At 39.1% G+C, this 12,474-nt stretch overlaps 1 protein-coding gene across 8 annotated transcripts in view; it reads left to right on the plus strand.

Annotated features, from left to right (window-relative positions):
• Positions 1–12,474, plus strand: part of COL19A1 (collagen type XIX alpha 1 chain) — a 191,974-nt gene that overhangs the window by 109,084 nt on the left and 70,416 nt on the right. For all 8 annotated transcript variants that reach the window (XM_083730078.1, XM_083730075.1, XM_083730076.1 and 5 more), the window contains exon 16: positions 4,443–4,496. In XM_083730078.1, the coding sequence (XP_083586204.1) occupies positions 4,443–4,496 (54 nt within the window). The remainder of the gene's footprint in view (positions 1–4,442; positions 4,497–12,474) is intronic.

Raw genomic sequence — 12,474 nt, forward strand, 5'->3', positions numbered from 1 at the left:
AAATTCAGATAAGTGGGATTTTTGAAGGATGGCTGTGCTCCACGTTTTGTTTCAGAATGGGCAAGTTTGATAAATTAAGCTTTAAATGTGAATGTAATCAAATTTGTCCCCTGTCCCTGCACTTGCAGTTGCCGGTTTGAATGAGCTTAGTTCAACCTTCACTTATAATCACAGCCAGGAAACTTTCATACGGAGTTAGCCTAGTACTCTTCCTTTTTAATGGTTAAGAAGCAGCATGTTACCTATACAGGACTTAGTTTAACACCCCAGTCACACATGTGTTTCTACACGTCCTGTCAGCATCACTATATTACCAAGGTTTTTGCATAACTGGCATATAAATCACCTGGGATTTCTGGATCAAGCCTACTATATATTTAAGAAAAATGTGGATTTAGACCTCTTAATTATTTGGGGGTGTCAAGGGGAGAAAATAAGTTGAATTTATTTCCAATAAAATGTATTTTGAATTGGGCTACCAGAGATGCTGAATAATAATTACCTTTTATAATACATTATTTATACATTATAGTATGTTTTAAAAGCATTAATTTAAAACTTGAATTTTTAACCTCCTCATATGAGCTAGATTATTTCCCCAACATTAAAGAGGATTTAACATCACAGTTCTAGGCATGTCTACTTGGGTGTAAGCCCCATTAAATCAAATGGAATGGCAGCCTAATTTACTGAGGACCCGCATAAGTAATCGTTTTCACATCTAAGATACTTAATGTGTATCACTAGGCCCATCCAGTGACTGAACACCAGAGATGACAGCATTATCTTCATAGTTTTGTCAAGGTGCTGAATAAGGCGAAAGAAGTCAGAGTCTTTTCTCCGAAATGACACAGTTGGCTAAGCTCCCCTCTCCTTTCTGGCATCGAGAGCTTAAGCCTGTGCATGTCATGTCACAAGAGTGACAGGTGAAGGAAGGTGGTACAGTGATCTCTCTTGTAAAGTATATGAAAACTATTCCTCTTGACATTTGATCCGTAGCTTTTAGTTCCCCAGGAAAATGAGCGTCCGTCTCTACGTTCCTGTGGGCCTATCCCTTTGCAGAGTTATAAAATACTCATCCAGATGGCACCAAATGTTTACACAGAAGCCAAGGGTTAAGTCAGTCACAAGCAGAAGTACCTAAGATTTGCTTACTAAACAGATACTTGGAATGCTGGCTCCGTACTCCTTGGGGCCTTGTCAAATGAAGCATCAGATAACATGTTCAGCACAAAGCAAACAGAATGAGGAAGCTGGTCACTCAGGCCTGGACACGTTCTGTGGTCACTTTCAGATACAAATTCAGCAAGCAAGTGACATACAGAGTACACATTGTATAAAGCTCTAAAGCTGCAGATTATACAGTGGTACCTTGGGTTACATAAGCTTCAGGTTACATACACTTCAGATTACAGACTCCGCTAACCCAGAAATAGTGCTTCAGGTTAAGAACTTTGCTTCAGGATAAGAACAGAAATCGTGCTCTGGCAGTGCGGCGATTAGCTAAAGTGGTGCTTCAGGTTAAGAACAGTTTCAGGTTAAGAACGGACCTCCAGAACGAATTAAGTACTTAACCCAAGGTACCACTGTACTGTTGTGGACAACAGTGACTACCATTTTGCAACCAAAATGATCATGGGGCTGGAACAATTCCCTATAAACATGGTTGCAACATTTGGGGCTTTTAACTTAGAACAAAAGATGAGTAAACGGGGACATGATAGAAGTGTATAAGGATCTTTCTGCACATAGCATTTATACCAGTATAATTTAAAGAACAGAGTTGCAGCTGATTTTCTGCAACTTTGGTCACATGCTTCCAATATTGGAGAATAAGAGCAGGTTTTCCTTCCAGGGCAGGTCGTGCAGTACTGTGCTCTTGGATTTTTAATCTTGTTTAATTTTATTTGCATGCAGTGGGAGTATCTTGTCAAGGTAAACCTGTCAAGAGAATCAGAATATGTTGCTGTCATTTTAGGCTATTTTTATCTCCCTTGCGCAGTTATGCAGGAAAGCTTGAGTAATATATGTGAGGAGATTTATGTTTTGGAAAACAACAACCCTGCAGACTCTGCAGTTGACACAAAAATGATATTATATTTTTCATTAGGATAATAATGTAAAATTATTCAATTTCTTTCCATTCCTAATGCACTTCATTGCAATGTAGCAATGCAACCCCCGCCCCCAAGACTTTGAATGATATAGTTAGGATGTTTCGCATAGTAAGCTCTTGTGTGTTAATAGTACAATCTTTGAAACTGAAAGACCATGACCCCCCCTTAGAATAAAATAGATGTAAGTACCACTGCAAGCACAAAGAAAAAATGGGAATACTTAAAAGTTTAACTGTTAATATCTTCCTGTTATCTTACTTTCCTAAATGCATGGACTACTTCCTTCCTTGCATTTTCTTTCAATATCACCACAACACAGCCACATTACCTATGAGAAAATGCAGATCTCCATTATTATTATTATTATTATTATTATTATTATTATTATTATTTACTATTCACATTTCATTCTAAGGCCCAAACAATTTAAAATGCAACATAAAAAAAGTTTTAAAAACTTACAAAAATAGGGTGGATTCTGAAAATTTACATCTCAGATGTCAAAGGACTGAGATGGTTTAATAGTTTGTGATTGTCCGACTGATCTGATCTACATATACAGGCAAATAAGGAAGCTCTGACACACCCTTGAACGCTAGGTTGTAGTCAACATTTGTTGAACTCAGAGTAGACTCATAGAAATCACTGAGTAGGACTTAATTTTGATCCATGAATTTCAGTGGGTCTACTCTAACTTATTTAGGTACAACCCTTCATATTCACCCTCAAACACTTAGTAGAACAATGAAAAGTAGAAAATCTGTTTGTTAGATTTGGTATAATATATTTTGTTTTCATTATACATAACACTACAATGCATCCTGACTTTATCCAGTACTTTATTCCTCTGAACATGTTATACATACATTATCACATTATAAAGATGTCATTTAATTTTAGCTTACAGCTATGTAATAACTAATAGTAGCAATTTTGGCCACAGTGGTTCAGAAAAGTCTTCATGATCTCAGCTTATTAACATTTCACATAAATGCAACAAAAGAAATACCTTGTGATTAATTAATAAGGTATGAAGAATATTCTTGGGTCTTTTGAGTCTGGCAGGAAGAATGGTTGTTTTTTTTAAAGGGGCAAGAGGGAACTCCTTTAAGTGATTAAATTTTATATAAAATGATTCACAGTATTAATTTAATCAAGCAATACCTTCCCTTTGAGGCATGTAATCTAGCAGTTTTAGTATCTCCCATATTCTTTTCAATTTTTATCACCTTCACCACTGAACATAATTTTCTTTATTCCTGTTCTAGAACATGGGAATAAATTCTAAAATTTAGAGAACAATAGCTGCGTTTAAATCAACTCCCATGAAAATCAGCGGGGCAAGCTAGCCATGATTACTTTCTCATTCTATTGCAAAGGGATTTTATAAAACTATTGTATGAGTTTAGGTGGAGACCCAAAGACATAGATTCAGGTTGCATGTCATAGTAAACCATAGTTAATGGCTTACCTTGAATGTGCTCCTATGTCCCCCACTAGCTTCGGAAGGAAAGGTTTTTTCAGACAGTAAACTGAACAGCCATAGTGAGTGGGGCTTTCTGTTGTTCCTACTCATGTCCATTCAGTGTACTCACACACTAAATGTCTGAAAATGCCAAGAGAGACAACTAAAAGCTGTTTTGCCACTTGAATTCTGGGAAAAGGTTGTTCTGAGCTGGCTGATGCAAAAGTTCCTAGGAGTATAAAGGAACTCTCTCTAGGGATCTGATGTGAAGTTGGCCATTTTACTGCCTCCTGTAGGAGCTTCTGCTTGCTTCCATTATTCACTGCTTGCATATTTGAACACACTACAAATATCTAGTGCTAAGTTATTCAAAGGAAACAAAATCTTTTATCTCTGCCCTTTGACTTCTCACCATTTGGGAAAGAGGAGAGTGCATAATAATAACGTAACTAGAAAAAAAAATTCCTTCCAATAGCACCTTAGAGACCAACTAAGTTTGTTATTGGTATGAGCTTTCGTGTGCAGGCATTTATTAGTAAAATAAGTTCACCATCCTTTACAACATTTTCAGTATTCCCTAGTGCATTGTCTTTCTAGATCGCATAAGCGATGCTGCATCAGAACTGCAGCAATTTTGACCCAGCAGGCTTTTCCATTGCACATGCAGCTTTTTACATACCTTTCCACACATTTAACATTTTGCAGCTCTACCCATAAGTAGATATGACCAATATATGGATATTGGGCAGGGGGAGGTGGTTGATTAAACGTTAGTGAAGTCTTTCTCACTAACATTTTGAATTCCATAGTATGACTAAGTAATATTAATGAGAAACATTCTAAACTATTTGTATTTACAGGGTGTGCCAGGAATAGAAGGTCCTCAGGGGCCACCTGGGAAAGAAGGCCAGAGGGTGAGTAGATTCATGAACAACTGGTTTATGCTTGCTTACCTCAACAGGCTGTTCCTGAGCAGGAACTAAGATGCTTGTGTCGCAACAGCTGAATGAGAAGCCATATTTTGCTTTGTTGAACTTTGTAATGGCAACTGCAGAAATCTTTTGGGGTCAATCTGGTTTTATTTTCTGATATTTTCTGTGAGGTACTGCCCTGAACCTTTCAAACAGCATAGTATGGGACTTCCTCCTAATGAGATGTTGCTCAAACGCTGATACTCTGTTTTTCCCATGCTTAAAAAAAACCCCTTCAATTTGCATGATGTTTGCCACCAAGGCTTTCCTTGTTGAGGGAGTTTTCTGCTAACTGCCATTCCATCTCCCCTTTTCTAAAATAAAACCTTTTTGGGTTTCAGGAAACGGAAGGAGCTTGATACGGAGAGGGCCATCTAAATCGAGCATGGGTACTTATAACTCGGGTACCTCCGCTCCAAATAATTGTTGACGGGGTTCCATTTTGAATTCCCATGGGCAAGCCAGGAGCTCTTTGCATACATTCAGTCCATGGCAAATAATAATAATAATAATAAATAATGTGTGGGGTGGCGGGGGAGGGTAGAACATCTTGACAGCAGGCTTTATTTGGGGCCTGCTGCATCATACACATTCATTTTTCACAGAATTAGCCCCTGAAAGGGGCTCAGATCACAACCTTATTCATTCTGTCATGGAAACCTAGTGAACTGTTGTATGGAAGGGCCCGGGGTCTCTCTAGCAGTGAATTGACACTGACCTCTCTGAAGTTCAATTTCCAGGCTTCTCTGGGGGGAAACTATAATAGCAACACTGGTATAAGAGTCATATAAGTTTATGGTGCAGATATGCTCAAACCATGTGGGAAATGCTGTGCCAGCTGTTCTTAATACATTCAGAGGCATATCATACACACATAACCATATGGTGCACATGTAAGCTAAGAATTCTGTTTAGCAACATATCTACAGGTCTGGTTATTATGTGTAATCTGGAGAAGTCTGAAGAAAGATGAGGTAGCATTTGCAGGTGAACACAACAAGATAACCTGTGATGAAAAGAAGCCATCAATAAATTAAACAGGGTTTTACCAAATGCAAAATCTAAATATAAGCTGAACAAATGTCACTTTCCAAAAAAAAAATCCTGCTCGGATGTCAGGGTCATGGAAGAGTCTCCCCTAATTAATAATTTTCTAGTTATGATTGGAATAATTTTCTCTGTCCCATCTGGTCTGGTCTAAATGTGTAGAACTAAAAGTCTGTGGGAGTAAAGAGTGTACATTTTCTTAGAGAACCTTTTGGCCTCCTCACACTTTTGACACATTTATCTTAAAATAAAATACAAAATAAAGAAATGTGGGTGATTAAACCTCAGTGATTTGCAAACAAAATTACGGTTAGAAGAATAATAAATCATTTAATGTTTCATATAAAGATCAAGAGGCTTTCTGCTAGTAAGAACTTCTTCAACAGTAAATGAAATGATATAATTAAATATAAAAGGAACTGAAATAGTAGAGAATGAGAAAACAAGCGGAGTGTGACAAATATTATTGTTGGGCAGCTTAGCAAAGGTAACCCCTGCCTGTTTATATAGCTGCCTTTCCCTACTTGGTGCCCTCCAGTTGGTGGACTAAACTGCCATTATCCTGGACCATTGGCCATGCTGACTAGGTCTGATGGGAGTTATAGTCCAAAAGAAGGACTTCAGGTTGGGGAGGGCTGCTCTACATTTTTGTGTGTTTCAGAACTACTGATCTCTGAGTATACGGAAACAGGTTTATTTAGTCTCTTCTTAGAGCATTAGGAGAAGAATTTGACATGGGAGGTATCATCAAGCAAGGTACCTCCATGTGCTCTCTCTGGGTGCATGAAAGGAATGTAAAATGCAGGTGCCTGAACATTTGAATTAGCTCTTGGAAATTCCACTGAGAACCAGACACTAACATTAGTCACCCAAATACGAACTTTCAAAGCCTGCATTTGATACTAATGCATGTGAATCTGTCCTTGATCTACAACAGTTGCTTGTATTAAATTAAGATGTTGATCATATGCTCCTTAATTCCTACTGTTATGTTACATTTATGGCATTCATTCGATTCCAGATTCCATAGCTGGCCCTAGCAGAAATTATAGAAAGAGTATCAGTACGTTGCCTCAGAAATATATAAATAGCTTGTTCTTAAATAACCCATTCAAATGTTCAATCACTGATGTACAGGACTTGTCAATTGATGGTACTACATAGCATTTTCTGTGGGATCCAGCCTGCTATTTCTTTTTCCCATTTATGTCTCCATTAATGAGCACTGACATTTCGTAAAACGTTTCATTAACCAAAGCCATACCTCATTATTATTTGGGATGTGGAAGAGGAGAGTTAAAGAAAATTGTTCAATGTAAATTCCCTACCAGATTATTAAGAACTTTTGGTTTCCTTGGTATAATGCTGATGGGTGATGATTCTGATTTAAATAATAATATTTTTAAAAAACAGTCAGTGAAGGAAGCTTATAATTGCATAGCTCTTTTCAATTTTCTCAGTTAACTATTGATTAAAGATTGTTAGGTGCATTGATCATTACCCTGAGAGTTGTAAAATGTCTTAAAAGATGCTAAAATGAGAGGTCAAAGTTTAGCTCTGCATTAGGTAACAGGGACCTTAAATCTGGTCACATAGTTTATGCCTGTCAATCACAGGCACAACCTTCCTTCCCCCAAACCAAATTAGCTGGCCTTGCGCTAGGAAAGAGTGCTTGCTATAAAACTAGGAGTGAGTTCTTCATTTATAGAAGAAGATGGAGAACAGTCATTTGCTTTGTGGTAGCTTTGAAGATGTGCCCTGAAGAAAGATGCTGTAATGACTCCACAAGGCATGTTGTGAAGCTGCAAATGATCCATTTGAGGCCTCTGCTGCAAGAAACATGCTTGCAAAACCCTCACCCACTAGAAATCATATACATGGAAAAAGAAAAATGCCAGAAAGGAGAAAGCCTTTCAGATTTTAGCTAAGAGCACTGCATATATTCTCTTTCACCATTGACTAGATTTTTTCGTTATTATATTTCCTTTATTCTGTAGCATTTAGGTAGCTGATGCTTTTGATATAATACATTTATTCTGGTGCATGCAGACGTTACCATAGAAACAAAGTTACAAAATGCAGAATTTAAGCATTACTGGTTTTGAAGATTGCTACGGTTTGAGTAATTTAGAAGTGTTGCCTCCTTGGACTTGTGTCCAGTCCAGTGCTGCCAATATGCAATTGGAACAGGCTTCCACTTGTGTTACAGGACTCCCTTCCTTTCCTACCCCTGTAGTCACCACCCACTTTATCCTCTGGAATAGCACTAAGTGTTGTAGATTCTCTATTCCCCGCTATTACTCTCCTTAGGCTTTTTCTCCTGAGCTGAGTGGCAAGCTAAGGACTCATTAACACCTGCTATGACAAATACTAAGAGATTTTTCTAGAGTTCGCTCCTTGGGCCACTTCATTTGTGTGTGGGCCAAGACACAGAAAACGGGAGTATATGGGAAAACCCTGCCCAAATCACAGTTCATTGGAGGAAGAGGGGGGCTAGAGACACCCTTAGCCTACATTTTAGAAGCAAATTAGATGAGAGAGTCCTGACTGGGTCCCCTGGAACTTCTCTTTTTCTTCACATCACTGTGCTGAGATAGGTGATGAATTAGATAAGGACCATGGCATGGGGAATAGGGTTAATCCTTTCCCACTGTGCCATTTTTCTTATGCCCCCTGAAGTACTTGTGTGGAAAGTGGTCTGGAGGAAAACAGTTAATATTCCTCCCCAGCACCATGGTCCTGCCTGACCCAGTTTGGAGGGTACATGGTTCTTTTGACAAAAAAAGAAATGAAAAAAGTAAGCATCAGGCTCTCCAGTCAAGGATTTCCCACCTGTTTTCTGGTTTGTTCTTTAGCTTGTGTCACAGGGCAAAGCAAGTCTTGCCAGACATTTCATGCTTGCCGAAATCAAAATATAGCCTTAGTTAAGAATGACCAAAAATTGTGAAGGGGAACAAGAAGGTTGCCCATTGTACTCTATTCAGAGCATCTACATTAAAATACAAATCAACTCAGAAAGCACAAAAAAGGCAAAATGGGGCAAATAATTTTTGTATTAACAAGTTAATACACACATACGTGCTCCTCTTCCTGCCATGCCATTCGCTAATATGGTTATATGCGGCTTTGACCTGTAGTGGTTTTTTTTTGTGCTGAACAAGAACATCATCTGTGCCACTTTCATTTTTGCTATGACATCTCCAGTAAACCACATGAAAGACCATTCCTTTTTATTCGAACTTCAAGCCATGTGAAAGTGTTATTGCAGTGGACCGTCAAACCACATTGCAGCTGTTCATATTCACTTAGACACAGTTGAAATAAAGCTCAGAATGTTCTGGCCCAAATCAACCAGAAATTCTTAAAACGTTTTCAAGTGCTAGTACTGCTGCAAGCCGAGGAGCTTTACTGAATCCATTTGGTAGAGCCATGTTAATGAAAAGGCCTTCTGTCTCCAACCCACTTAAGCACTCACCCTGAAAAGCTGTTCCTGTGGGTTGGAGAACCCTCTGGAACAGAATGGGATATGATGCAGAGCGCTACCATGAGCATGGAGAGGGGTTCACCCAAAATGGTGTTTTTTATCATCACATCTGGTTTGGCTCTGAGATAATGAAGTCACACATCTAAAGGGTTTGCATGTTTGTAGTCCCATGGACTGCAAGAAGCTCAAACCTATCCATTCTTAAGGAAATCAGCCCTGAGTGCTCACAGGAAGGACAGATCCTGAAGCTGAAGCCCCAATACTTTTGCCATATCATGAGAAGAGAAGACCCTGATGTTGGGAAAGATTGAGGGCACAAGGAGAAGGGGACGACCGAGGACGAGATGGTTGGACAGTGTTATAGAAGCTACCAGCAAGAATTTGATGAAACTCTGGGAAGCAATGGAAGACAGGAGTGCCTGGCGTGCTCTGGTCCATGGGGTCACAAAGAGTCGGACACGACTAAACAACAACATCTCTAATTCATAGAATTGGCAAGCAATCTACCAGCTTCCAGAAGCTGGAAGAGGGAAAAGGAAGTTTGTAATTTTTCCATCGGCAAAATTCAGTTCTTCATTATGATCTGTTTTTCGTTGGAAAGGCAGGGCATAGGACTTTTGCATTCAGTTTAGGAATTCTACACACACTTAAATCTCATTGACCATATGCAAACATTTTACAATCTGGAAAAACAAAACAAAACAGCAATATGGACAGGAAACTGGATGCTGTCGATAGAAAGATACACATACCCATCTGGATGCAGATTTTGCATGATATGGGATGTATTAAGAAGCTGTTTGTTTCCTGGATGGATCTGTGATTCATTGTTTCTGAAGGCTAATGAGGGCTTTTAGTGTATCTTTCCTTGCTCATTCATCTGAAATTGAATCAAGGTAGCACAGGGATGAAAGACAACTGCTAGCCCTTCTAGCAAGAGGTTGCTGCTTCTGCTGCTATCCTTCCCACCCCAAAATTGCTTCCACTTAATGAGAGAGAAAAAGGCTAATTCACATTTCTTGCTGTTAATGCAAGCTGAATGGGATGTTTCTTCTCCTGGCATATAATCGTGGGTGAGCAGGGAGAGAGAAGGATCATATGGTCTCTTGAGAGAAGAAGGCTGAATGTTTTAAAATAGTGGTTATAACAAGAGAGAACAAACCTATTCCTGTTTCCCAAATATTCAGAGCTGTCATTTAACGGGCATAGTGCTTTTTAACCACTAAACCACCATATGCACACATTTGCCATAACTCCAATTAGCTAAGTACTACAGACTCCCTGCTTTTCAAAAGTCAAGCCATGGACCCTCTGCTTTTGGAAATTTTTCATATCTCTAGGGTAGTTTTTGTTATGTGGTGCCAAGGACCCCCTGGGTGGGTTATGCGGACCCCCTGGGGTCTGCAGGCCACCCTTTGGGAACCGTCGATGTATATAATTGGATGCTCTGTGAATGATTTTATTTTCATTTATTTATTAAATGTGATGATGCCAAGTATTTGCTGAAATCACAGTGATCCATAGGTTAAGAGGAAGAGCAAGGGGCTGGATTCAGTCCTTTCTCTCCCCCTGCCACCCACGTGATAGACAGGGCTCTAGATGTTTTAACCAAGGCAATACACAATGTTGCCAGTGTGTGTGTAACTTTTTATAAGCAGTTAGGCACAACTGTAATCGCCATAGGAACAGATTAGGAGAAAACAAATGGGACCTTGCAACAAAACATTTGTTTTATCCTATTCTGTTTCTATTGATGGGCATTGCCATACAAATGGTGTGTGTGCACCGTGTCATGTGAACAATTATGCAAGGTGGGGCTTGCCTGCCCCCCCCTCAATATTTTATTCAAGTTGACACCCCTGTACTTGTGTGTCTCTTCCTTCTGCCTCCTTTTCTGGCGATTCCATTCTTCTTCCCAGTCACTTATCAGTTCTCTGTGGTGGTGCCGTTTGGCTACATATGCAGGAAAATGCAACGGCTTAAATTGGAGATAGAGGGAATGATAGTAATGGAGTATGTTTCAGAAGGCTCATGGCTGACTGGCACAAGGTGTTTTGGCATCCTGTTTACTACGATGTCCACTCTAACTTTGCGTATGACATCTTAGAGGGGAAAAGGTTTAAGGGTTTGCGAGAGTATAATGTTTTTCTGTGGTAATTAGCACCTGAGTCACAGTTGTGCATGTCAATCAAAATCCCATTTTCTTTGGCTTAATGCTCTCCCTGCTACTTTGTTTAGACTGCTCCCATTTAAAGTGTCACTCTAAAGTCAATACACACTAAGTGACAGACAGACAGACAGACACAGGAAACTACTTTTAAGGTGGCCATTAGCATTTGATTTTAACGCTATTGTAGCACAAGCTCATTCTAATTGTAATATGTTTAAAAACTGTTTAAGATTTAGAGTATCATATTTCAGGGTCTACATCTCTTTTGTTTCCTTATTTAAATTGTAAGTTTTTGTAAGTTGGACTAGAGAAAACTGGGTTCAGATTCCAAATAATCTGGTTGCATGGAACAGCTTTCCCATTGACTTCTGTGGCAGTATCATGGAAGCTTAGACACGCATGCGGCTCTATGTCCACATTGTAGCACGTAAGACTTTTGGATTAGAACCAAAGATTCAAATAACTGCAAGTCAGCAACCTTCTCTCACAGCGGCCAGCTAGATGACTGTGGGAAGCCCACAAACGGGGCCTGATCAATCTTCCTGCATTTTCCAGCTACTGGTATTCAGAAACATAATGCCTCTGAAAGTGGAGGTAGAGCATATCTGGTTAGTAGCCACTGATAGCATTATCTTCCATGAATTGGTTTAATCTTCTTTAAAAGCTATCCAGGCTAGTGGCCTTTGCTCCCTCTTGCGGAAGCAAATTCCATGGTTCAACTATGCTTTTTTGGGGGGGATGTACTTCCGCCAGTCCTGAATCTTCCAACATTCATCTTCATTAGATGTCCATGAATTAGATGTCCATGTTATAAAAGAGGGAGGGGAACTTTTTTTTTTAGGTAGGCACTGGTGACTTCAGGATGGGGCTACTGCAAGTGGTGCTTCCCTTTGTGCTTGATCCAGAAGCTCAGTTAGTGCAGAGTTTTGCTTCCTAATCAGAGATCTGCATTGGTTTCCCATTTGCTACTGGGACAAGATCATTTTGTTGTTGTTATTTTTTTTTTAAAAGAAAATTATTGGTTTTTCCATGTATTTTCTAACATAACATTCTTTTAAACATCATTTCGAAATTTTTGGCTATCACAGCCTAAGACTTCCTTCAACCTCGACTGATGGTTTTCTAAAGTCTTTCTAATTATGCATTGTGTTACTGTAATTATTGCTATAAACTCAAATTTCCAATACATCTATTCGTAATCCTTTTCACAATAATTTATA

The sequence above is a fragment of the Podarcis gaigeae genome (genome assembly GCF_964106915.1).
Source record: "Podarcis gaigeae genome assembly, chromosome: 3".
Taxonomy (NCBI): Eukaryota; Metazoa; Chordata; class Lepidosauria; order Squamata; family Lacertidae; genus Podarcis; species Podarcis gaigeae.